This window comes from Pararge aegeria, chromosome 16 (assembly GCF_905163445.1).
Source record: "Pararge aegeria chromosome 16, ilParAegt1.1, whole genome shotgun sequence".
NCBI classification, from domain to species: domain Eukaryota; kingdom Metazoa; phylum Arthropoda; class Insecta; order Lepidoptera; family Nymphalidae; genus Pararge; species Pararge aegeria.
Window position 1 is genome coordinate 887,909 of NC_053195.1, and position 25,430 is coordinate 913,338.

General features: G+C 41.6%; 1 protein-coding gene across 1 annotated transcript; it reads right to left on the minus strand.

The window, feature by feature from the left end:
- Positions 1-17: 17 nt before the first annotated feature.
- On the minus strand, positions 18-24,930 carry LOC120630294 (histone-lysine N-methyltransferase E(z)). The gene is made up of 16 exons (XM_039899476.1): positions 24,734-24,930; positions 24,048-24,231; positions 23,394-23,609; positions 21,788-21,924; positions 20,326-20,483; positions 19,241-19,404; positions 14,199-14,299; positions 13,558-13,711; positions 12,875-12,970; positions 12,256-12,386; positions 11,238-11,386; positions 9,087-9,193; positions 7,548-7,743; positions 4,553-4,743; positions 3,122-3,287; positions 18-1,499 (listed from the first exon to the last, which is right to left on the minus strand). Exons 1-16 carry the CDS (start codon positions 24,806-24,808, stop codon positions 1,439-1,441), a joined length of 2,286 nt encoding a protein of 761 aa, XP_039755410.1. The 5' UTR covers positions 24,809-24,930; the 3' UTR covers positions 18-1,438.
- Positions 24,931-25,430: the final 500 nt, after the last annotated feature.

Consider the following 25,430-nt stretch of genomic DNA (forward strand, 5'->3'; position numbering starts at 1 on the left):
ATTTTAAAAGACAATTATTACTTTTCAAGGGTATATTATAAAAAAGACACATTTACAACTGGTATTATAAAACTTATTGCAACGACAACCATAGTATAAATGCATGGGTCACGCGACGCATTATTAATAGTACTAATAATACAAACTAGATCTATTGACAGTAATCACAAGTGGCAATTCTCACACAAAATTGGTCATATAGATTTTATGGGCTATTCCGATGGATTTTTCCTATTCCCCAGCAATAGTCATCATCATCATGTCAACCAATGGATGTCCACTTCTAGACATGGCATTTTATAAGGAAGTTGACAACCCCAGCGTTGAGGCAAAAAAAAAGCTTAGGTCGTGACTTCTGCGGATCGACAATTTATTTTTATAAATACTTTATTGAAGAATCACAAACCACGATTGAGTAAAAGATTAAAACATCGTTTTATTTATATAAAAGTGCATTTTGTTGCTTTATATTATCATCCCAAACGATGAACGTCCAATGCCCACAGGAAATTTTTCAGACAAATCGGTAAAATCTTGATGTCTATGGAAATCTATAAATAGGTTGGTACCCAAATAGAAAGGTTTTTTTCCTAAAATCGGTAGGTTACCACAAATTTTTTAAAGTCTAAGTTATTCGGTAAATTGTAGTTCCATACACAACGGTCTTTATTTCGGCAGAAATACTTTTGACCATTGTGGGATTGTGAGGCCATCTACGCTTTAACAGTTTAAAACTGTTTATTAAAGCTTGCTAGGAATGCAGACTTAACTGCCTTAGTGTGAAACGAGCGAGCGAGCGTGCACAAGAGGAACCTTATTGACTGAGGCCACGCTCTATAAATTTATCAATTCGAGTAGCAAAGACAAGACGGCGCTAGACACTACTCCCAATAAACAAACAACAAATAAACATCGGCAACACGTATCGTTTAATCGACCTCATAATATGTAGACAAAACTAGCGACTGAAGTACTTGGCGTAAGTCACCATCTTAGTATTGCTATATATAGCTTTGATTTATATTAGCATACTATTGTTCCAAATTTTTCTAACAAAACGTCATAAACAAAATAACACATTAAATTCTGCTCAACAATGAAATACATAAGTTCAATAACCACTTTCACTGAAATTGAGAACGGGCATGCTCATGCAAAAAAGTGCCGCGAAGCGAGTGTTCCGGTGCGATGTCGCGTAGAAACCGATTAGGAATATGACTGCACACTCCCTGACAGGTTAGCCCGCTACCATCTTAGACTGCATCATCACTTACCACCAGGTAAGATTGCAGTCAAATGCTAACTTGTAATGGAATTAAAAAAAAATCATTGCACCAAAACCAAATATATCGTCATTTACAAATTGCATTACAAATGCATCAATGTCTTTTAGTCACGGGACATCTTGTAACGACGGCGCGGGTCGTTGGCCGCTTTCTCATAAAAACTCCATTTCCCGCTCAATGCCCACGAACTTCAGTTGCTCAGTTGGCCCGTATCTGTTGAAACAAGGTTATACACGTTATTATATAGTGTATTTTTTGTCTTATAATGTAATCAATAGTATAATAATAATGTTTATTTATTTGCCATATTGTGGGTACATAACAAGTCAACATTTCATTAAACAGACACTTCATCGAGATCTATTGACAGATATCTATTGATCCACAAGTGGAAATTCTCATACAAGATTGCTCATTTAGACTATTTGGGCTATTCCGATGGATTTTTCCTACACCCCGTCCCAATGTCCACTGCTCGACATGGTCTTTTTAGGGATTTGACAATTGGCATTGAGGCGAAAAATTTATTTTCAAATAATAAATATAACACAAGGCATAAAGAAAAACATTTTGTTGGTATTTATTAATTTTACCGCACTTGTTTTTTTAATATTTTAAAAACTATCCACTTAATTTCAATGAAAACATTGTTTACATTATAAGACAAGTTAGAACAAATAGAGTGTACATTGGGTTCAAAATGCACAGAAATAAAGCACAGTATTGCCATTGGCGTCCTGACAGATGATGAGACGATGTAACTTTGAAGTGGCGATAAAAACAACACGCACAAACGAAAGTTCAAAAAAATCTCTGATCAATAGTTTTGAGGTTACTTTCATGTAAAAACTGAGAGATACATTACTTTTAATCTATTAAAGGGCCATCTAGTGTCAGTTCGGTTTCCCAGTACTACTATATGGCAGGGCACAGTATATATCGAAGTTAACTTTCACGCGATCGAATAAGTAAATGTAGTTAGAAATTGTCCCCTGACAAGGGATAAAATTAACCTGCTTTAGCACGGCAAAAGAAAGAAAAGTTTACCTCCGTTTATTATTACACGTATATTATTTGGTTGCCATGCGCCAATGCTTTATACTCATACTTAAGAATGTATACTATGTTATAGAATATATTAGTTTTCATTTGTATTGTTTTTATATTTATTATTATTATATGCGGGTAGTTTATTCGTGATGTTTCGAATCATAATTGCATTACGGCTTTGTCAGGAAAGCTTCGATTCGATCGTCTTGCATTGTTAGTAATAAAATCAGCATAAAAATATTTCGAATACCCGTAGAAACTTCTGATACTCGCACAAATAAAATACATCGACCGGTCAACTTTCAAAACAAATCATAGACATCATTATGCGAGTTGAGTTTTGTTATGAAATGGTATAACACTACAAATGAAAAGGAGTTTAAAATCGGTTAATGATAATTGGTTATATATGAATATCATATTTTAATACTTGTTATACTGTTGCGGACGGAGATAATTCCAAAAATCATAAAAATTGGTCGAGACATTCCAGAGTTTTAAATGGTTTTGTTTTATATAAATGAAATACAATCGGTTTCTCTTGGTTTTCCTAATCCTAAGGTTGCCTGGAAGAGATCGCTACTTAGCGATAAGGCGTCCTTTTGTATCCTAGTTTTTAAGTTTCCTCATGTTGTGTCCAATTTTTATTTCCTTTCTGTGGCGACAAATAAAGTGTTTATCGGAGATTTGATAAAGCGGTGGGAGATGATAAAATTTTGCTTTTCCCCCACGGGGATAAATTTGGATCCTGGCCACGCTAGTCGTGCCACCGGCTGGTATCTCACCTGTAGTCGAAGAACAGCTCTTCGCCCGGCTGAATGGCGCGCTTGGCGAAGATGCCGATGCGGTGGTCGCCGTTGACCATCATGACCTTGGCGTAGCAGTTGGGGTTGATGGAGTGGTTGGCGAACCGGATCTTGTTGCCTTTGCGCGTCGCGTCCACTACGAAGTCTGTAAAGTATTGCAACTCGTGTTATACAGGCTGTTTTAGAAAGAAATTGATGAGAAAGAGTTGGTCCCCATCATAAGCTAAGTCAATTTTAGACCTTTTTGGATACGTTTATAGTAAAAAGTTTTAAAATTAAGCATTCTGGCAGCTTCGTGCTATCTTTTCGTCCAAAATCCCTCAGTGCCTGAGATCCTGTTGAAGACCAAAGTCTTTAAATAGTGCATATTGCCCGTGATTACTAACGGCTCAGAAACGTGGTCGCTTACTATGGGTCACATTAGAAGATATACTTGAAACGTCAAGTCTGTCTGTTTGTAGTGAATCTACTACCAGTTCAGAAGGCAGATTCTATCGAATAGAAGCCGGCAAGAAACTCAGCAGTTGCTTTTTTCCAATATCAACAATCTATACATTTTACATTTTAAAATTCATTTTTCTATCTTGTGAGAGTTGAAAGTTGAGCTGGATGCTTCCAAGCAACCTTGTCATTAAGAAATTCATCAATTGTATAATAACCTTGCTGTAATAAATGTCTTTTAACACATTCTTTAAACTTATGCATTGGTAGCTTGAAAATTACCTTAGGAATCATATTATGAAAGCGTATACTCAATCCCACAAATGACTTCTGCACCTTTTGCAGACAATATGCAGATGTCACTAATTTATGACCATTTCTTGTAAGTCGATTGTTTATATCCACTTTTTGTTTATAAAGACTAATATGTTGTCTTACAAATACTATATTATGAGGCTACCGTAAGTATACCTATTTCTTTAAATTTTTCACAGAGAGATTCATCCATCAAATTTAGTTAGCTAGCCTCTATGGAAAGTTGTCATCAAATAACGTGCAAACCTTTGTTTTTCATTACGTGATTGTATCTGACAACTGAATTGGAATAAACTCAGTTGGAAGAATAATAATAATAGTTAATAATAATAATTGTATACTACGACAACACACGCATCGCCATCTAACCCCAAAGTAAGCATAGCTTGTGTTATAGGTACTAAGATAACTGATGAATATTTTTATGAATATTATATACATAAATACAAAATCTATATATGACATTGTGATGCAATTGTAATTTATTCAATAAATAAATAAATTGGTTGAATAAATGGGAATTGAACTCTTTGGGCCTTGGACTCAGAAAGCAGGGTCTGTGCCCACTGCTATTCGGCTGTCAAGTTTGGATTTCAGAATGCATAATATGGAATGAACAGTGTATTTGGTGGTAGCCCCCCACAGCGCACTGACCGTTGTTGAGGTTGAACAGGAAGGAGCACATGTACTTGTCGTACACCTTGCCGCGCCGGTCGGCCTCGTCCTGCGAGATGATCTCCCCGCAGTACTCGGAGATGAACTCGTTCTTGTGCGCCGCCTCCTTCAGGAAGATGCCCCAGCCCGCCACGTCGGACGGCGCCAGGAACAGGTGCTTGTGCAGGCCCCTGCGGACACACGTACGCGCCGGCTTAGCTTTGTTTTCCTTCGCAAGCCGTTACGTTAAATCGATATTCCAGATTCTGAATGTTAGCGCATGCCGCACGGTCTACATGCCGTCACGTAATATGTTACTTCTGTTTCGTGTTTAGCTTTCTGCAGCCGTCTCCGCTTCTAACGGTGCGCCGATATGCGATGGGCAGCACTGCGGGTGGCACAGGGCGGGGTCGCACGCCGAGTGGCGCGGGCACTGCCGCGTGTGTGTACGCACCTCTGCACGGACACGTTCCGGCAGTACACGGCGTGGCGGGACGCGGTGGGCAGCACTGCGGGTGGCACAGGGCGGGGTCGCACGCCGAGTGGCGCGGGCACTGCCGCGTGTGTGTACGCACCTCTGCACGGACACGTTCCGGCAGTACACGGCGTGGCGGGACGCGGTGGGCAGCACTGCGGGTGGCACAGGGCGGGGTCGCACGCCGAGTGGCGCGGGCACTGCCGCGTGTGTGTACGCACCTCTGCACGGACACGTTCCGGCAGTACACGGCGTGGCGGGACGCGGTGGGCAGCACTGCGGGTGGCACAGGGCGGGGTCGCATGCCGAGTGGCGCGGGCACTGCCGCGTGTGTGTACGCACCTCTGCACGGACACGTTCCGGCAGTACACGGCGTGGCGGGACGCGGTGGGCAGCACTGCGGGTGGCACAGGGCGGGGTCGCACGCCGAGTGGCGCGGGCACTGCCGCGTGTGTGTACGCACCTCTGCACGGACACGTTCCGGCAGTACACGGCGTGGCGGGACGCGGTGGGCAGCACTGCGGGTGGCACAGGGCGGGGTCGCACGCCGAGTGGCGCGGGCACTGCCGCGTGTGTGTACGCACCTCTGCACGGACACGTTCCGGCAGTACACGGCGTGGCGGGACGCGGTGGGCAGCACTGCGGGTGGCACAGGGCGGGGTCGCATGCCGAGTGGCGCGGGCACTGCCGCGTGTGTGTACGCACCTCTGCACGGACACGTTCCGGCAGTACACGGCGTGGCGGGACGCGGTGGGCAGCACTGCGGGTGGCACAGGGCGGGGTCGCACGCCGAGTGGCGCGGGCACTGCCGCGTGTGTGTACGCACCTCTGCACGGACACGTTCCGGCAGTACACGGCGTGGCGGGACGCGGTGGGCAGCACTGCGGGTGGCACAGGGCGGGGTCGCACGCCGAGTGGCGCGGGCACTGCCGCGTGTGTGTACGCACCTCTGCACGGACACGTTCCGGCAGTACACGGCGTGGCGGGACGCGGTGGGCAGCACTGCGGGTGGCACAGGGCGGGGTCGCATGCCGAGTGGCGCGGGCACTGCCGCGTGTGTGTACGCACCTCTGCACGGACACGTTCCGGCAGTACACGGCGTGGCGGGACGCGGTGGGCAGCACTGCGGGTGGCACAGGGCGGGGTCGCATGCCGAGTGGCGCGGGCACTGCCGCGTGTGTGTACGCACCTCTGCACGGACACGTTCCGGCAGTACACGGCGTGGCGGGACGCGGTGGGCAGCACTGCGGGTGGCACAGGGCGGGGTCGCATGCCGAGTGGCGCGGGCACTGCCGCGTGTGTGTACGCACCTCTGCACGGACACGTTCCGGCAGTACACGGCGTGGCGGGACGCGGTGGGCAGCACTGCGGGTGGCACAGGGCGGGGTCGCACGCCGAGTGGCGCGGGCACTGCCGCGTGTGTGTACGCACCTCTGCACGGACACGTTCCGGCAGTACACGGCGTGGCGGGACGCGGTGGGCAGCACTGCGGGTGGCACAGGGCGGGGTCGCACGCCGAGTGGCGCGGGCACTGCCGCGTGTGTGTACGCACCTCTGCACGGACACGTTCCGGCAGTACACGGCGTGGCGGGACGCGGTGGGCAGCACTGCGGGTGGCACAGGGCGGGGTCGCATGCCGAGTGGCGCGGGCACTGCCGCGTGTGTGTACGCACCTCTGCACGGACACGTTCCGGCAGTACACGGCGTGGCGGGACGCGGTGGGCAGCACTGCGGGTGGCACAGGGCGGGGTCGCACGCCGAGTGGCGCGGGCACTGCCGCGTGTGTGTACGCACCTCTGCACGGACACGTTCCGGCAGTACACGGCGTGGCGGGACGCGGTGGGCAGCACTGCGGGTGGCACAGGGCGGGGTCGCACGCCGAGTGGCGCGGGCACTGCCGCGTGTGTGTACGCACCTCTGCACGGACACGTTCCGGCAGTACACGGCGTGGCGGGACGCGGTGGGCAGCACTGCGGGTGGCACAGGGCGGGGTCGCATGCCGAGTGGCGCGGGCACTGCCGCGTGTGTGTACGCACCTCTGCACGGACACGTTCCGGCAGTACACGGCGTGGCGGGACGCGGTGGGCAGCACTGCGGGTGGCACAGGGCGGGGTCGCACGCCGAGTGGCGCGGGCACTGCCGCGTGTGTGTACGCACCTCTGCACGGACACGTTCCGGCAGTACACGGCGTGGCGGGACGCGGTGGGCAGCACTGCGGGTGGCACAGGGCGGGGTCGCACGCCGAGTGGCGCGGGCACTGCCGCGTGTGTGTACGCACCTCTGCACGGACACGTTCCGGCAGTACACGGCGTGGCGGGACGCGGTGGGCAGCACTGCGGGTGGCACAGGGCGGGGTCGCATGCCGAGTGGCGCGGGCACTGCCGCGTGTGTGTACGCACCTCTGCACGGACACGTTCCGGCAGTACACGGCGTGGCGGGACGCGGTGGGCAGCACTGCGGGTGGCACAGGGCGGGGTCGCACGCCGAGTGGCGCGGGCACTGCCGCGTGTGTGTACGCACCTCTGCACGGACACGTTCCGGCAGTACACGGCGTGGCGGGACGCGGTGGGCAGCGCCGCGGGCGTGCCGGGCGGCGTGGCGTCGGCGCCGCACGCCGTGCACAGGTCGGGGTCGCACTCGCGCACGCCGAGGTAGCACGGGCACTGCTTGGTGTTGCACTGCGCCTTGCAGCGACAGCCCGGGAAGCGGTTCTGACCTGCGGACATGCCGTTTGTGAGGCTTAGTTATGGAAGCAAGGAGAGCTATAGAGAGACAATATTATGTGAAGTGAAATTTCTTTTAATCCTCAAAAATACTTTTCGCTGTCGTATATTTTCTTTAAACGTGGCAGAATATTGCAAAGTTCGCTTTTGTAGTACACTACTGATGATTGAATGGATATTGTTTGCTGAACTTATGATTGCGAGTGATTTGCAGTTGCCCCTTGAATAAAAGAATCACTACCATGTACTTCTCTTCTGTATTCTTCTCGAGTCGCTCCCTTATTACTTAAGAGATAGCCTGCTTTACAAGATGTTTCCATTCAGAGATCTTTCGAATCTCTGCCGTATGATAAGTACTTTAGACTGTCAATTGCTTCTTGAGCTACACACAAACTCACACACACACTGGCTCACATACGTAAATGATTAAAAATATAAAAAATTGGTTGAAAAGAGCGAGACCTGCAAATAGAGGTCGTTTAAAACTAAAATGGACCTCCATTTTTAGCCTATGGTTTTGTAATGCCATTGAGATTTATAATTCTTTTTATCTTGTCTGTACCGGCCGGGCATTGATGGGAATGATCACTGTATTCTTTTTTGTTTATTTCGTTTTCTACATATTTTTGAGGGTTCTTTTATTTTATTAATTTTTTTAATTTTTTTTTTTTTAATTAAGTATTTATAGTAGCGTATTTGTATGTTTATATGTTTGTATATATGTATGGAATATATTTTATATTTTTGTACATATCTTTAATATGTTATGTTTAGTATATACTATGTTTTATGTTTTTTTTTTTTTTTTTATTTATTGTTTTATATTAATTTAGTTTTAAGTCCTAATATTTAATTTTGTTTGTTGTACCACCTACTTATTTCTTATAACATTTTCTTGTATGCCTTTGGTTGCCTGGAAGAGATCGCTATTTAGCGATAAGGCCGCCAAATTGTACGTTCTACCTTATTGTGCTGTTCTATTTGTATCTCTGTAAATTTTCTCTGTGGTGTACAATAAAAGTGTATTCATTCATTCTTGAGCCGGTGCGTAGACGTAGTGGTGGAGTCCGTGGATGTAATCCGTGTAACGTATCAGAATACGTCCCCATCGGCTCTTTCCCGAGAGCATCACCTTTTTTAAACGACTCGAGAACTTGCTATAAGAAGAACTCTAGTGCTTTCCGCAAACTGATGGTGAATACTAATTTATGCACGCCTAGCATTTTTACTATTGAGACGTTCATCCTATGAAGTTTTGTATCAAAACTGCCACCTATAGAAATAAGGAAAATACTATATAATATAAGTGTCTAGACGTTTGGTAAAATAAACTCACAGTCGCTGCTGCACTGACAGAACTTCTCGCAGAAGTTCTGGGACTGCAGGCAGGGACACAAGTTGTCGCACGGCTGGTTGGGGTGGTCGCACGGGGTGTAGTTGTAGCTGGAAACACGCATGCACATTGTATATTTTTGCTGTTTTCTTTATGGAAGAACCATATTTGGATAATGCAAAAGGTTTATTTAACTTATCTTATACTAATATATAAAGGTAAACAGTTTGTTTGTTTGTAACTTGAACGCAATGATCTCTGGAACTTCTGGGCCAATTGGAATAATTATTTCAGTTTTGGATAGCCCATTTATCAAGGAAGGCATCACACTAAGACAAATAGAAGCATAGCATCAATAAAGAATGCTTATTAAGTTAAGTCTTCGATCAGTGCGTGTTGCCAGTGATGACACAGATCTGAGACGTGGTTGCTATAAGAAGGGCGTCATAAGAAGGCTCAGAGTCACTCAGCGGGCGATGAAGATAGCTAGAAGTATCTCAACGTGATCAAATCAGAAATGAGGAGAATCGTAGAAGAACTAGAGTTACCGACATAGTTCAGCGAGTCGCGAAGCTAAAGTAGCAAGGGGCAGGAAACATAGCTCGGAGAACCGATGGACGTTGGGGTATTAAGGTACCGGAATGGCGACCCCGCAACGGTAAACGCAGCGTAGGTCGTGTAACGTAATAAATGTCTATTTAATTACGTTACATAAATTTTATAATAATATTGTTGGAATTTGCGCGCGGGCAATCTTCCGAAATGTCGCGAAACTGGTATCCCGGCGCGAGGGGAGCGGTGCGCGGGGACCAACCGCGCTCGCGGCTTTCTAACTTCGCACGGCTCGTCAGTCGCCCAGGTCTCTGCTAGAGGCTGGACGCCGCGCGGCCGCTGTGCGGCCGCCGCCGCGTTATTTTTCTTACGACTCTCACTTGATTACTGTTTTTTTGCCTTAGTCCTTAGGGATGCTATCTAGGTCCCGTGTATCGGGTAAGTGTTGAACGATTCCTTAAAGTTTAGACGTTAGAATATCTTTTAATTAGGTAAATTACACGCATGCGGGTCGGCCATTACGCTCGTTGCCTTTGTTCTTTGTTCTCGCACATTGACCCATGCAATCGATCATATTTGGCTTAATCCTTGCATATTCTTTGTTAAAATTTCATCTAAATGTTTTAATTCCTATTTTTTTTATAATTAAGTTTCCTATTTCGATAAATTCCCAGATTCTCATACTATAGTAGTTCTCTGTATTTTGCTAATAACCTCACGTACCTTTTGCTATTTGCTATCTTTTAATTAATATTAGTCTTAATGTCTTTTGTTTTATTTTAATGCTTCTCACGCTCTCATAATGTAAACTCCGTCTGATTGTGAACAACGCATCCGCCATCTTGCGCAGTGCTTGCCGCTTAGCTGAGCCACGTGTTCGCAATCAGACGAGTTGAAGCGGAATTATTTTTCACACGCTGGACGAAAATTCCAGGGTTCGAGTTTCGAGTCTCAAGTTCGAGTTTCGAGTTCAAATTTCGAGTTTCAAGTTTCAAGTTCCGGGTTCGACTCTCTACTGTTGTCGACGTCACCTCCGACGCCGATCTCCGGGTGCAGCTGAAGACCACCTCGTCTTCGCCTGCCTCGCCTCAAGTCTCAAGTCTCAAGACTCCCTGTTGTTGTCGACGTCACCTCCGACGCCGATCTCCGGGTGCAGCTGAAGACCACCTCGTCTTCGCCTGCCTCGCCTCAAGTCTCAAGTCTCAAGTCTCAAGACTCCCGTCTCAAGACTCCCTGTTGTTGTCGACGTCACCTCCGACGCCGATCTCCGGGTGCAGCTGAAGACCACCTCGTCTTCGCCTGTTCCTTCTGGGCCACGCAATCAACGGCTACAAGGGCAGTACTCGCCCACTGCAGAATTTGGAAGCGAACTAATTGACGGGCCCTTTCACCCACGACCGCTGACCTTGTTACCCTAAATAAATTTGTGATTACGTGTTCCATCTTTTACTAGGCCCAGCTAACTGCCGTTTCAGTCGTCCCCCAGAGCGGTGGACAGATGACATCAGGCTAGTCGCTGGGCGCCGCTGGAGGCAAACGGCCCAAGACCGTGGATTGTGGAGCTCGTCGATTCGATTGGTTGAATGATGACATCGATCTTACACGTGATGCGAGGCAGAGTCCTTCTTGAGCTGTATCTTACGGCAGTGCACGGACCACAGGCGGTGCTTCTTCTTCTTCTTGCGCGGCGGCGTGAGCTCCGCCTCCACGCCCGCCGCCTCCTGCCCCGTGCTGGTCCAGTACGTGTACACCTGCACAAGCAACAGTACTCATTTTAACGTGACAACGTCTTAAAATTCGATGGAGCCGGCTGCACGCACGAAAAAACATGACGCATGCGGCGTTACCTCGCTCTGAGGCGTTCCATTCAAGGCTTGAAGTGCAAGCGAGAGCGCGGAACGAGCGACAAAGAGGCACAGTCGGCCTCCGCGTTCGACATCTGTCTCTCTCCTACTTGAGTCAGCGATGCGTCCGCGTGGACAGCTTCTATACAATAATACATTTACATGTTTTCGGCAAGGATGAAGTGCAGTGAAAAGTGAATGTGGTGTCAGTTGTTTATAGCAACGATAATATCTATCAAACAAATAAAATTAAAATTTTCTTTTGAAAAATGCAACCATTCCATCAGTATTTTCTTACGACGTTGTCACGTTCAACTATCGTCAGTAAGCCGACTTTAAAGACAACCAATTTTTTTTAATGTTTATAGCAAGCGCTTGACTGCAATCACACCTGATGGAAAGCGATGATGCAGCCTAAGGTGGAGCGCGCTTGCCTAGAAGATGCTAATTCACTCTGGATTTGAAGGTACTCAAATTGTAGGTACACACAAGTCATATTTTCATTGCTTAAATTAAAAAAGTACAGAAATACGAAAAATTAGATGTGCGTGCCAGAGCCAAACTAGTTATTTGCGAACGGCAGGCCGTGGCCTTTTCTTTAATAAAAATTACACTGAGTCAACTCACGTTGGAAATATTTTGTACGTCTTTTAATTTTATAATTTTAATAGTGTTTTTACCTACACTTGAAGGCGATTTCCAGAGAATCGCAGGTTCAAATATTGTAAATTTATAAAATTGAAATATGTCTTACCTAGATAAAGAAATGGTCTTACCTGTTGGCAGGTCTTGGAGAGCATGACCTGTGCGATGGCGCAGTAGTTGGACACGAACACCTTGTGCAGCGCGCGGAACAGCGACTGGTCCGAGCCCGTCCACTCCGCCTCGCAGTCGCCCTGCGTCAGACCTGCCCAGAAAATTAATTGGCATTTTCTAGCCGAGCGCCCCAACCCAGACCTTATAATTGCATCAATGCCTGGCATCAAGCTAAGTTTTTGGCTGCACGGGCTCTACGAGCAAGAATATCACAATGATAGACTCGCTACGCCAACCTCGATATTATACTGCCGATTGGCGCAGTGGTCAGCGACCCTGCTTTCTGAGTTAAGCTTTCTGTGGGTTTGATTCCTACAACTGGAAAATGTTAAAGAACATGTATGTTTTTCAGTGTCTGGGTGTTTATTTGCATATTGTTCATGAAAATATTCATTAGTACCCATAACAGAAGGGGCTAGCTGGCAATGTGTGTATTGACATTTTATATTTATTATGGCAGCAATCCCTACAGGGCAATTTTACGAATCTGGGCGTTCGACTTTCCACGTTAGTCTCGATTTGATAATTTTCATGCTGAAGACGAAGGTAAATTTATCATAAGACAGTGTGAGTCCTTACCGAGCGTGTTGTAAGTGGGCTCCGCGGTGGGGTCCGAGCCCAGCTTGCTGGCCCCGATGGTGCTCCAGTTGCTGTTGCTGGAGTTGCTGTTGCTGCCTGTGACGTCAAGTTATCATAATTGGATAGATAGTTAAAGTCGTTATTGCACAAACCAAAAAAAAAGGGGGAAAAAGGCGGGAGCCTTCGTGCATGGCGGACGCGGTTTTTTCAGATTTTTCTTTGAATTTTTTGTAGACTAGTTTTGGGGAGGATTGGTGTTGTTTGTACTGTGCATGTTGTAGAGTTGATGCCGTTGTCATAGTGGCTGTTTGTATGTGTGAGTTCTTTTAAAATATTATTATAAAAGTTTAAAATTTACAATACAATATTTGCATATGTATGCGGCTAGCTGCTGTGGGAGTGGCGCTGGTACTGCGGTATGTGCGGTATAGACAGCGCCAGTACTTTAAGGGGTGGATTTGCGGTAGATTTGGGGAAATGTTTACGGGCCGCTTCCGCCACGTGCTAACTTTCCCGTCCTTTTCGTCAGTTAATTTCTCTTAATATTTTATATTTTAATTTTCCCTAACTTTTATTTGACATATATATACACCTGACATTGGGTAATCTAAAAACGTTCTAAAACAAATGTCGAAGAAGGTACCTGTTGAAATGAATATAAGAAACGTTAAAGCAAGCCTCACCCTTCTGGTATCGATTGCTGTCATTGCTGTCTTCTGAGGACGCGTCGTTGGGCGAGTCGATGGCCGCCTTGCCCTCCCGCCCCTCGCCCGGCTCCCTGCCCTCCCCCGCCTCCCCCGCAGCCTTTTCCCGAGCCAACTTCTCCTTTATTCCGTCCTGGAAATCATTACGGTTACGGTTTAACAATTAGTTCAAAATAAATTTAACTTTTAAGACTATTTGACGACCTCCCTGGAGCACGGTGACCTCCCTCCACGATGAGCGCTGTGAATTATAAGTAAAAGGTCCCGGGTCCGATTATGGCAGGGGCAGTTCGAGAATTTAAAATATCTGCATTTTCTTTGGTCTGACTTAGCTTTGGCCTTGGCTAGTTACCAACCCCCCCTACCGACGAAGACGTGCCGCTAAGCGATTTAGTGTTTCGGCAACCGATTAGGGGTATTACTACCATACTCCCATACAGGTTAGCCCGCTACCATCTTAGACTGCATCATCACTTACTACCTGGTGAGATTGCAGTCAAGGGCTAACTTGTATTGGGATGAAAAAATAAAGACAATGAAGTCCTTCGAGCAGGACGGATAGACATGTAGACCATGTATCACCTTATTTTCGATTTGATCATATAGATATGTTATCTTACCAACAACATGTAGCAGGTTGGTCCGCAGGGATCCGAAAACGGTTTCAAGTCGGGGCCCTTCCGTTTTGTCAGATTAGGCCGCGGGTGGCAAGCTTGAAGACCTAGTTTAGAAAAATCTTCATTTTATAACAAGCATTCTTAAGAGAATAATTTAAACAGCAATAGTATATTTATTTACTGATTTGATACTAAATGTTCATAAAATTATCAGCAATTTTTTTATGAATTAGATAAGAGCTTTTGAATACATCCAACGATTGGAGCTATTTAATAATATTTTGAAATGTTGCAGCCGTAGTTTTAGACTTTACATCTTTCGAGTAACTACTTCGTTTTCGAGCACGTAAACATTTTAACGTCAGAGTAAAATGTACCTTATTCATCTTGCTATAGAGTCGTACATACCATATTCGTCCGGTTACGAAACGTCAAAAATCATGTTTTTGGTCGTTTCGTAACCGGAGGCTCACTAATAAATAGGTAGAGTAAGTTTAGTTAAACTTCCTCAGTCCAACCGTCGGAGAAATCTCGCGGACCATAATACGTAGAGTTGAAAATTTCACAGTGTGTATTTCTTTTGCCAATTTACCAATAAATAATTAAAAAACCGGTTTAAGTGCATGTCCGATTTGCACACAAAGTTATATCTTTTACGATCGTCGAGAACACATTGCGTGCGGGTCCGGCTCGTACTTGACCGGTCTTTACATCAATATTTCTGCTGACGGCAGGTGTAGACAGTCTCACTACAGTGTAATTCTCATGTAATGCATCAAAAGTGCCACCTATGGGCCTACTTGAATAAAGATATTTTTGACTTTGACTTTGACTTTGACTTTGAATTTGAATTAGAAGTATAGGTTCGAAATGGAACTTAAAAAAAGAAGTTGTAGGTCCATTTTACTCTTATTTTTAATCGATGCTTGGGAATTCTGCAATTTCATAATCTCGTACATGTTTTGAAGTAAACAAACAAAATAAAGTGCATCAAACCGCAGCAACAACTGTCAGGCTATGTCAATAATAATCTATAATAAACTTCCATCCAATCTCAAAACACTTCCAATAAAACAAACTGTTTTATTGGAAGTGTGACGTATGATTTTTTCCAATATGACAAAAAATTCTTCTGATATTTAAGTTTTATATTTAATTTATTTATTTTTATTTGTTATTATTATTAACACTATATTGAATTGTATTAATTATATGTTTTATGTGCTAATCGCAATCAATTGTTTTTAGTCAGGCAATACACTGTAACTTTGTTATATATATTTAAATGACATCTATAAAAACCGTATGTGCCGTGTGTATTATACATATAAAGATCTATTTCATTCTATTCTAATTTTTGGAAATACGTTAAAATGTTTATGGAGTTTTAAAATTATGACCTATAGTCGTGTTATGAATTTAATATTAACAACCATTTAGCACTGACGCCTATATAACGTTTGTTTACTTAAAAACTTACACTCGGGACAGACTATAAATTAATAAATTAAATTTACTTTGGATATCAAGTTTGCTAACTTGAACAGTTACAGTAAGAGTTAAAGGTTTTTTTCAAGAAGGCCATTCAACACAATATTAACATGATACTAGAAAAATGTATGTATTAAAAATATAATAATTTTTTTAACACAGGAAATCAAAGAGTAACATGATAAAAATAATTATGATACATTCATGTATTAAATAAAAATACGATCAATAATAAGCAAAATAAGTATAAAACATTCAATTACATAATAATATTAAATGTCATAATAAATTTCCTTTTTTTTTTTCGTTTTTTAAATTTAAAAAAATATTTCGTATTTCTTTTTTTTTATTATACATTTTGTTCGGTAATTGACTGAAGTAACTTTTTTGTATTTTTTTTTGTTGCCAATATATACAATTTCGGGGTAATAAATGTTACAAGGAAGTTCCAATTAAAGATTGTTTTTTAATGATTAGCCAATAAATGCATTATCCACAGTACGCCTACCATTGAAACCATTGAAATTCTGGCCATTGACAATCAAAGTTTTAGAGCTGTATATCAAACGAGCGCCAGTCGGAATCTGAGAGTTCCAAATTCCAAAAACGAGCAGATTGCAAAGTGTTTGTTTTACTACCTAGGTTTACATATTCGATCGTAATGATGTAAGTTTTTCTTATAGTATTTCATCTAGTTTTTTATAGTATCTTGACGCCCTGCGTCCATCAATTTGAGACGTAGGTGATAAGCCTCAAGTGACTGTTATATGCCAATCGATTAAAAAGCTTGGGTGTAAATGATTGCTCTAACCAGGTTGCTCTTCTAATAATTTTAAATGACAATGATGAATGAGATGGTGATAACAAAAAAAAGAAAAAAACACCCGGCTAAGTTATTTGTGGGCTTCTTCTTAGACCAGGACGCGTTTGGAACCCTCGTAGCTTTAGTTTTAAGTTTACGAATATGGTTATCGCCATCATCTTACTACCGTGTAATACTCATGTAATGTACGCATCAAAAGTTCCACCGATGGGCCTACTTTTATAGAAATATTTTTGGCTTTGACTTTAACTTTGCCTCAAGTAACTGTTATGTGCCAATAACACTAGCAACACCCTTCAGACCGGAACACAAAATTGCAACATTGCTGCTTAACGGCAGGAATAAGCAAGGCGATAGAAATTTTTATTAGTGTTTTTACCTACACTTGAGGAATTATCAAATTTTATAAATTTAAAATGCAGATAAAAATTTTCGGAACCGGCAGGATTTGAACCTCTCTGGCAACCGCGGCCTGAGTGCTTTCTCCAATTAAGCTACGGCTCTCCTACCGTCGATGCCGAAATTAGTATATGCCTTTCACATCAGTCTTATAGCGACTGTAGCGTCATCTAGTAGGAAACGTTGCAGTTTCGATCTACTTTATATTTATAAAAATTGCGATAGTACTTGCCCGGACGAGCTCAGTCACAAAAAGTTCTGCTACTGCTATAAGTATAATAAATAAAATAAGGTTTCACAGTATTTTAACAAGATGGATACCATATAAATCGAAGTTATTCAATCGGATAAGTAAACGTAGGTAGAAAATCACAAACTTGGCACATTTAGTGGCCCAACTTACTGTACAACGTACGTTATAAACCGAAATTCCATATTACAATAATTATTGAGTAATTAAACTACTTAGAGTATCTTAATTAGACAGTTCTCATTCTTTCTTTATACTTATTAGGTAATTTTGGTTATCGTACAATGGCGAAATAGCAAAATAAGGGGTGAAAAAGGTGAAGTCATATATTTAGTTGAGCCTTACCTGCGGCCTGACTTCCTGTCAGCCAAACAAATAAAGCAGACACAATCCATATCATATCATATCATATCATATTAATATAACATAACTTAAACCATAATAACACTACTTCTATACTATTATATGTATACATATTGATATAAATTAAATATAGTACTATAGTAACAGTTTAATATATACTTTAACTAGCTGATCTCCACAACTTTGTCCATAGAATATCTGCTTTCCTCTGGAACTAAGAAATGTTTTCGAGCTTAAAAGTATACTAAATTCAATATTCAATATGATACCTATTTCAATGCTATACTAGTAGAATGGAATTTTAACACCAATTGTCACCCCAAATTTTACCCATTAATGATGGATTATCCACGTCAATTGAAAGCATGAAATACCAAATTTCAGGCTTGTTATCCTCTTTTAGTGTATTGATGCACTCTTCAGGCAAAGCATTGTTCAATTTATACAAAATATTTTATAATAAAAGAACAATATTTTTAAATATAAAATTTCAATTTAAGAAAGTTACAGGCTAACGCTTGCTGTGTCAAGACGCAATATTTAAAATCAATTGAACTCATAATGCCTGCCCGCCTATATACTCGAGGATTTCATGAATCGATCAAGAGAAGACGCGTTAATGTGTTATTATTATTGTCACCTTTAACTTTGGATGTAATTAATTTTAGCATATTACTCGTCAACTATTAGTCAACGAGTCGAAAAACTATACCGAAACATACAAACATAGTTGAAAGTATGTAGTTATGTTTGTATGTATGTGGAAACGAATTTGATGTATGGCTATGTAATCAATTATATATGTCTAGCTTCTTTGTATACTCATTGAAATACTGGCGCGCAAGCAAACCTACAGAAGGTGTCGCTGACTATGGGGGAAACCCGCATTGCTACTACTGATCTTATTTGTTACCTATCAGGATAATGAGTTAACTAACAATACACACATATAACGCATATATATTGTAATGCCCAAATTGTTAACAAGATTATTATCAAGTGGCTTTTTGCACTTGTTTCGCATCTTATTGTCTAAAACGTCCTTTACAGTTTGAAAGCGACACGGTTGTGTGCTTGACATAAGAGGGTTTTTTTTTTTTAATTGTGGTTATTCTAAAACCCTTGTTAATCAATAGCTTGCATGAGTACAAAACGCTACCATAAACCGAAATAGTCTAAGATTTCTGTGATATAACTACCAAAGGTTTACTGGGTGTTATAACGAATTGGTCTGTTATTTGTAGAATTTGGGCGTGGCTAATGCGTTTTTCTGAAAAATAAAAATGGCAGTTGAGTATATAGTCCTAAACGTTAAAACCGTTTCTGATAGTATGGGATATTTAAATATGTATAATATTTAAAGCAAGTATTTTATTTACAACTTTCTTTGGTATTAGTGCATGGAACATTTTTAATATGTTTATATTATAGAGTTAGGTTTTTCCGTATAAACCTCTCCTTAATAATCGTGGTGTAACGTTGTAGTTGATACGCAGTATTTTACTGCGTAGCTGTTCTGTTGTTCTTTTGTTCTGATGTTCTGATGTTACGCCTCGTTTATTAATAACGGGGTTGTTTTTTATTATTAATAGTCTAGTACATAAATCATAAAATATCTGAATACGCACGCGCGTGTGTGTGTGGCGTGTGCGTGTATGTGTGTGCGTGCGTGTGAGTGTGTGTGTCGCGGCCCATCGGCGCGCATTAAGAGCCACTCACGGTGCAGGAAGCAGTCGTACTTGAAGCAGCGGCGGCAGAACAGGGTGTGGAAGGAGTGCATGGTCTGGTCACGCGACACCGACTCCGCCAGCGGCCCGTCGATGTTGGGCGTGCACTCGGGCGGCAGCGCGTTGGGGTCGCTGCGGGACGTCAGCTCGATGTACCTGCGGGCCGCGGGACCAAGCTTACACTACAATTCTGTAGACTTATTACAAGAGCAAAGCATTCGTTTTCGCATATCAAACGTAAAATGGACGAAATGCCAATCTTTTTGGAGACTAAAACCCTCTTTTTCTGATTTTTATTCTGCAAACGTTCTGTCAAAAGCCCCATTATCGATAACTGCATTGCGACTACGATATCGATAATAGTAATCGATTATGATATCGATTACAGATATCGATTTCGGTTTCGATTACAGTGATCGATTTCGATTGTGACTAAGATATCGATTAAGGTATCGATTACAGTAATCGATTTCCATTTCGATTGCAATCGTGATTGCGACTACGATATCGATAATAGTAATCGATAAGATATCGATTAAGGTATCGATTACAGTAATCGATTGCAATTTCGATTGCAATTGTGATTGCGACTACGATATCGATAATAGTAATCGATAAGATATCGATTACAGTGATCGATTTCGATTTCGATTAAGATATCGATTAAGGTATCGATTACAGTAATCGATTTCCATTTCGATTGCAATCGTGATTGCGACTTCGATATCGATAATAGTAATAGATAAGATATCGACTACAGTGATCGATTTCGATTTCGATTAAGATATCGATTAAGGTATCGATTACAGTAATCGATTGCAATTTCGATTGCAATTGTGATTGCGACTACGATTTCGATTGTAGTAATCCATTACGATATTGATTAAGGTATCGATTAGACTTATCGATTTCGATTTCGATAGGATTGCGATTAGGATAGGACTACGATATCTGCAACTGCAAATATCCACTGAGCTGGAAGTTTAGCAGCCTATAAAGACCTTTTCCCAGTATTGCGGCTAATGATATTGGCCTATTGTTAGTAATGGATGGAATGGAATTCTAAATAGACCTTACTTTTCTCTTAACTCTTGCGCAGTGCCTTTGTCAGGGAACTGAGTGCTGATAGCCTGGAAGATGATGAATATTGGGAACTGCTTGTCATACACTATCGCCTTCTCCGGGTCTTTTAAACTATCTTCTTTCTCCTTTTCTTTAGGATCTTTTGCTTCTTTCTGAAACAAAAATTAAAACAAATTAAAATCCTTAAAATTCTTACGAATATTATAAATGCGAAAGTAACACACTTTTGTTTGTCATTTCTTCACGCCCTAACTAAGCCACCAGTCAACTCGATTTTGGCCTAGAGATAGTTGAAAGGATAGGAATCCCAGGAAAACAAATGGCTTCAGTGGGATTCGAAAAAACCGGTAAAAGCGTAACATCTAGTACTGCATATAGCTGAAGAGTTTTTTTGCTGCTTAGAATGCGTTATTCTCTGAACTACCAGTAGGATTTGAAATATTTTTTCACTACTTTGATAACACAACATTCTTGATATCTAACACGCTTTCACTGGTGCAGGCGGACAATGTAACGCGGTGGGTCGGAATATATTGTTGTAGTATATTGTGTAACTTATTAGCAGTTGTAATCTAAAGAAGTAGCGAGAAATATCTATTCATAACTGACGATCAGTTAAATAAACTTGAGAGACTTCAAAACATTAGCATTCGGTTCATATTTGGGTTACGTAAATACCATTTATCACCATTTCGTTCTCGTCTCAAGTGGTTACCTATTCGACTACGCCGGAATTTGCACATTCTTTCTATTCTCTACTGTGTGTTGTTTTTTCCTTCTTCTCAACCTTATTTAAAGGAAAAATTTGAATTCGTTGGTCGCCCTGGTGAAGTTCTCCGTACTGCAAGGAAGCTGATCTTAAGGGTGCCTTCACATAACACATCTTTCTTCCACCGATCTTTCACTATTCAGGTTGTTAAGCTTTGGAATGCCTTGCCTCTTGAAATCCGAGAGGCACAGTCTATTACGATTTTTAAAAAAAATTGTCAAAGATCATTTTTTGTCTGAATCTGCGGATCTCTAACATGCCTATTCCCTTCTGTTTTATTTGTGGCGTGACAATATTGTATATATTTATTTATTATTGATATTAATTATATAGGTATATATTAATTATTATCACTATCTATATATTTTATTGTAAGTTTATTATATGTATATATTATATTTGTATATATAGGTATGTATGCATGTTTATTTAAATGCACCACCTACCTCTCTTCTTGAGCTGTTTTTAACGCCTTTGGTTGCCTGGAAGAGATCGCTATGTGGCCGCCAAATTGTATACTTTTTGTTAAATTTTTACTTATAATTTTACTATATGTTTATGTGGTGTACAATAAAAGTGTATTCATTCATTATCGCCAGATGGCGCTCTTCGATTCAATCCAAATCAGCGCTTCCCACTGCGGGACGATCTGGTGGACGGTTTGGTGAAGGAGGTCGACTTTATTACCTCTTTTTCTTCCTTAGAATTGCGCAGCTCCCTCTCTTTTCTTTCTTCTGCGACTTCCTCCATTGTCTGGAACGCCACAAGCGCGTGTACCAGGTCCACGAACAGCTGGTCGTCTATGAAACCGCCTTCCTTGTCACCTACAAACAATACCGTCGTTTTGACTGAGTTTAACCCTTTTTTAGGCTTTAGCGACGCATATGTGCACTGCACATCCCGTGAGAATCGTTTATTTACTGGGATAACAAATGATTAAAGACTCTTGGCGCAAACAACCATTTACCAAATGAATCTAAATTTTCAATCCCACTTCTGATGTCGGAAATCAATCAATCTTTTTCTTTTAAGCTACTGTCTATAATGTTAAAATCAGAACCAATTTCAACTGGTATTTGGAATCATTTTAACTGGAGGAAGATAATATGTAACAGAATATTTTGTTTAGTTTTGCACTAGTAAAGTGTATAACATTATTGTTGGTTTTTAATATCTATTATTGGAAAAAGTATTTACAAGGCTTACATGTTACAAAGCTTTTAACATCTTAACCAGATCCATTGTATTATAAGATAGGATTTTTTTTACAAATAAAAGCATGTTATTATGTGACAACGGTTGTGTTGATTGCCAATCTTGTATCAAATATTGGTAGCTAAACGAAGCATAGATGAGCGCCACACACCAATGTAATTTGGATTATTTATTAGTATGATTTTATGGACAAGATCAACTTACTAAACTTATGCGTAATATTGTACTGAATGTGTAAATTTTTCCCTTTATTTAATAAAGATTAGATAAAGTTTTTTTTTTATTAATCTTAATAAATAAAATAGAATATAGTGTAATAATTCCCTCAAACTTTCCACACCTTTATTAAGCCAAATGGGCTACAGATTAATGGCAAAAGGCAGCTACTTCAAAGACATGGCACAGCTTGTACAGCTGCAGTGTTTATTGGTGAGGCAAAACTTTTATAATAAATAAATGTAATTAGTAGGATTTAAATGATACTTAGCTTTTTTATTATTGGTTGCTTAAATTTTGTAATCTAAATTGCCTGTGGGTGTAAAACTATTTCAGTGGATTAACAATATATGCAAACTAGAAATTCAACATTTAAATGTAGTTAAATGAACATGGTTCAATCCACAAACAAAACTTACTGTGGAAACCTAACTATCCAGACTTAACTTTAACTTTTTTACTGTTTATATGCATGCAAAATTGTGTAAAATCATTTAAAGAACATAAGATCAAGTTCATAGGTCACACTGGACCATAAGGAGGAAACAATTGGTCATGATAATATAATAATAATAATAATAATAACATCGCCATCTAGCCCCAAAGTAAGCGTAGCTTGTGTTATGGGTACTGAGATCGCTGATGAATATTTTTTTATGACTATAATACACATAACTACTAATAATATACAGATAAACACCCAGACACTGAATAACATTCATGTTCATCACACAAACACTCTCCAGTTGTGGGAATCGGCCCACGGCCTTGGACTCAGAAAGCCGAGTTGCTGCCCACTGCGCTACTCGGCCGTCAAAATAATAAGGTTGGTACTGTGTAATGATGATAAAAGCAGATGTACCATGCACTTTCCCATCGTAGTTCTTTATGAGCTCCTCGATGAATGTACCATCCTGGTCCAGCACCTCATCACCCATGTATGGTATATTATGCAGCACTGTCTCATCTTCCACCATGAAGTTCTTCTGTGTGGGCGCCCAAGTGTACATTGTGGGTATTGGATTCACAGAGTTGATCACCCGGATTGGGACTTGCTGAGTTGACACAATTCCCGATACTGTGTAGTGTGAAAAAGATTATTATTGGTTTATTTTCTTTCTCTATAACACATTTTTACTGTTTTAGGGACACATTAACAAAGTACTCAGTCAAATAGGCTTTGATTATTTTGGGCACTGCCGCTTTTTTTTCTAAGTTTACCACTAAAATTAAATATAAAAATCATCACAATACTGCACAATTCAAATTGGCATAGTTTAAGGAGGAAAAGCTTTCTCATAAATTTGTACAAAAATCACATGATAAACCGGTTGTTGTTCTTAAAAATAATGTTTTATTTTAGCAATATTATCCAAAGCTTTATTAACCATATAATTTTCATTTGACATGGTAAGAGAGTGTATTTAGTGCAAAATGGCTCTTATACAATATGGGCGAAGGTGTAGACCTTTGCCCATACTAAAAACTGTCGAACTGTGTCATTAGCATTAGTTACCGTCAGTAGATGTGACTTCAGCACGCTTCATCAGAGCCTCGTGGCTGGGTGTGGCCACAGGCGGCGGCCAGAAGGGCCTACGCCCACGCTCTGAAATGACGTTGTCGCGAGTCTCTACCGCCTCTGACATTAGGCGCAGGTTGCGCGCCCATGCTACCTTCACTTCGTCAGCCCTCTTGAATCTCTAAAAAAAATTAACAACCCATTTACATTACTTGTAACTGTGTGAACTAATGTTAGCAGCATTGCATGGAACTGGCCTCAACTCTCATAGGAGAGGGAGTTTAGTTCATAGGCTCACTACACTGCTCCAATGCAGGTTGGTGGTTTAACAACTACTATCATAAGTTAGTGAATCAGACTTGGGTGGGTAATGTTTGGTGGTAAAATGGAGATTATGGCACACATAACAAGCCAATAAAATTAAAATTCCTTGGAAGCTAGGATATTTTAGCCTGGAATTGAGCAAGATACCCTCGAGATATCGATCACAAATGTACAAACAAAGGTAACACTATCTTTACGTACGTAAGAGAGCGTAATCTTACTCGTAGATTGCTTAGCGTTTACTAAGCGAACTGTGATCATAATCACGACATATACTGCAATAATCACCGCGAGTAAATTATTTCATAGTATTTTATGAAAGTGCAGTTTTTTTTAAATAACAAAGAACATTGGTTTACCTTCGCTTGCCGTAGTCGCATGTACTCCGATTTCACTCGTTTTTTCCATTCCGCTGACACTTTTAGCTTACTCATGGCTCATGAGGCTAATATTGATGAAATATTATCAAGAAAATCAAGTAAACGTACTTTTTAAATTTTTAATTACGAGCAGCGGCATTTGGCAGTCTGCACCACCACAGACCAGTAAATTAATAGCTAAGAAGTCTAAGAACAACGAACAACAAAACCGTAGACAGAGAAGTAAAGTTAGGTACTTCTCTGTCTACGAACTATGGAGGGTATAGGTAAGGAGAGTCATCTGTGTATATGAAAAAGTATCGTCAAAATGTATTAAATTAGGATGGCGCCACATTTGCATCAGGGTAACTCTTAAAAGAAGCGCCAAATATAAATATTGTTAGAGTAGGCTTGAAAAATAAACAAGGAAGTATGGAGATACAAGGAAGTAAGGTTATATTTACCACACTATTTTGTACAACGTAAGTTGTTGAAATTCTCAATAATTAACTACTTTAGTCGATAATGACATTAAATTTTTTAACTCGGCATACTTCAATTCATCTACGATTGCTACATTCATACCATACCCTGTGCATCCACCAGCGCCATTGTGGAGGATTTTTGAACTGTTATTTAGCGCATACACTGGACACTTTTTCAACTTTTCTCCCATATAAGATGACTCTCCTTACCT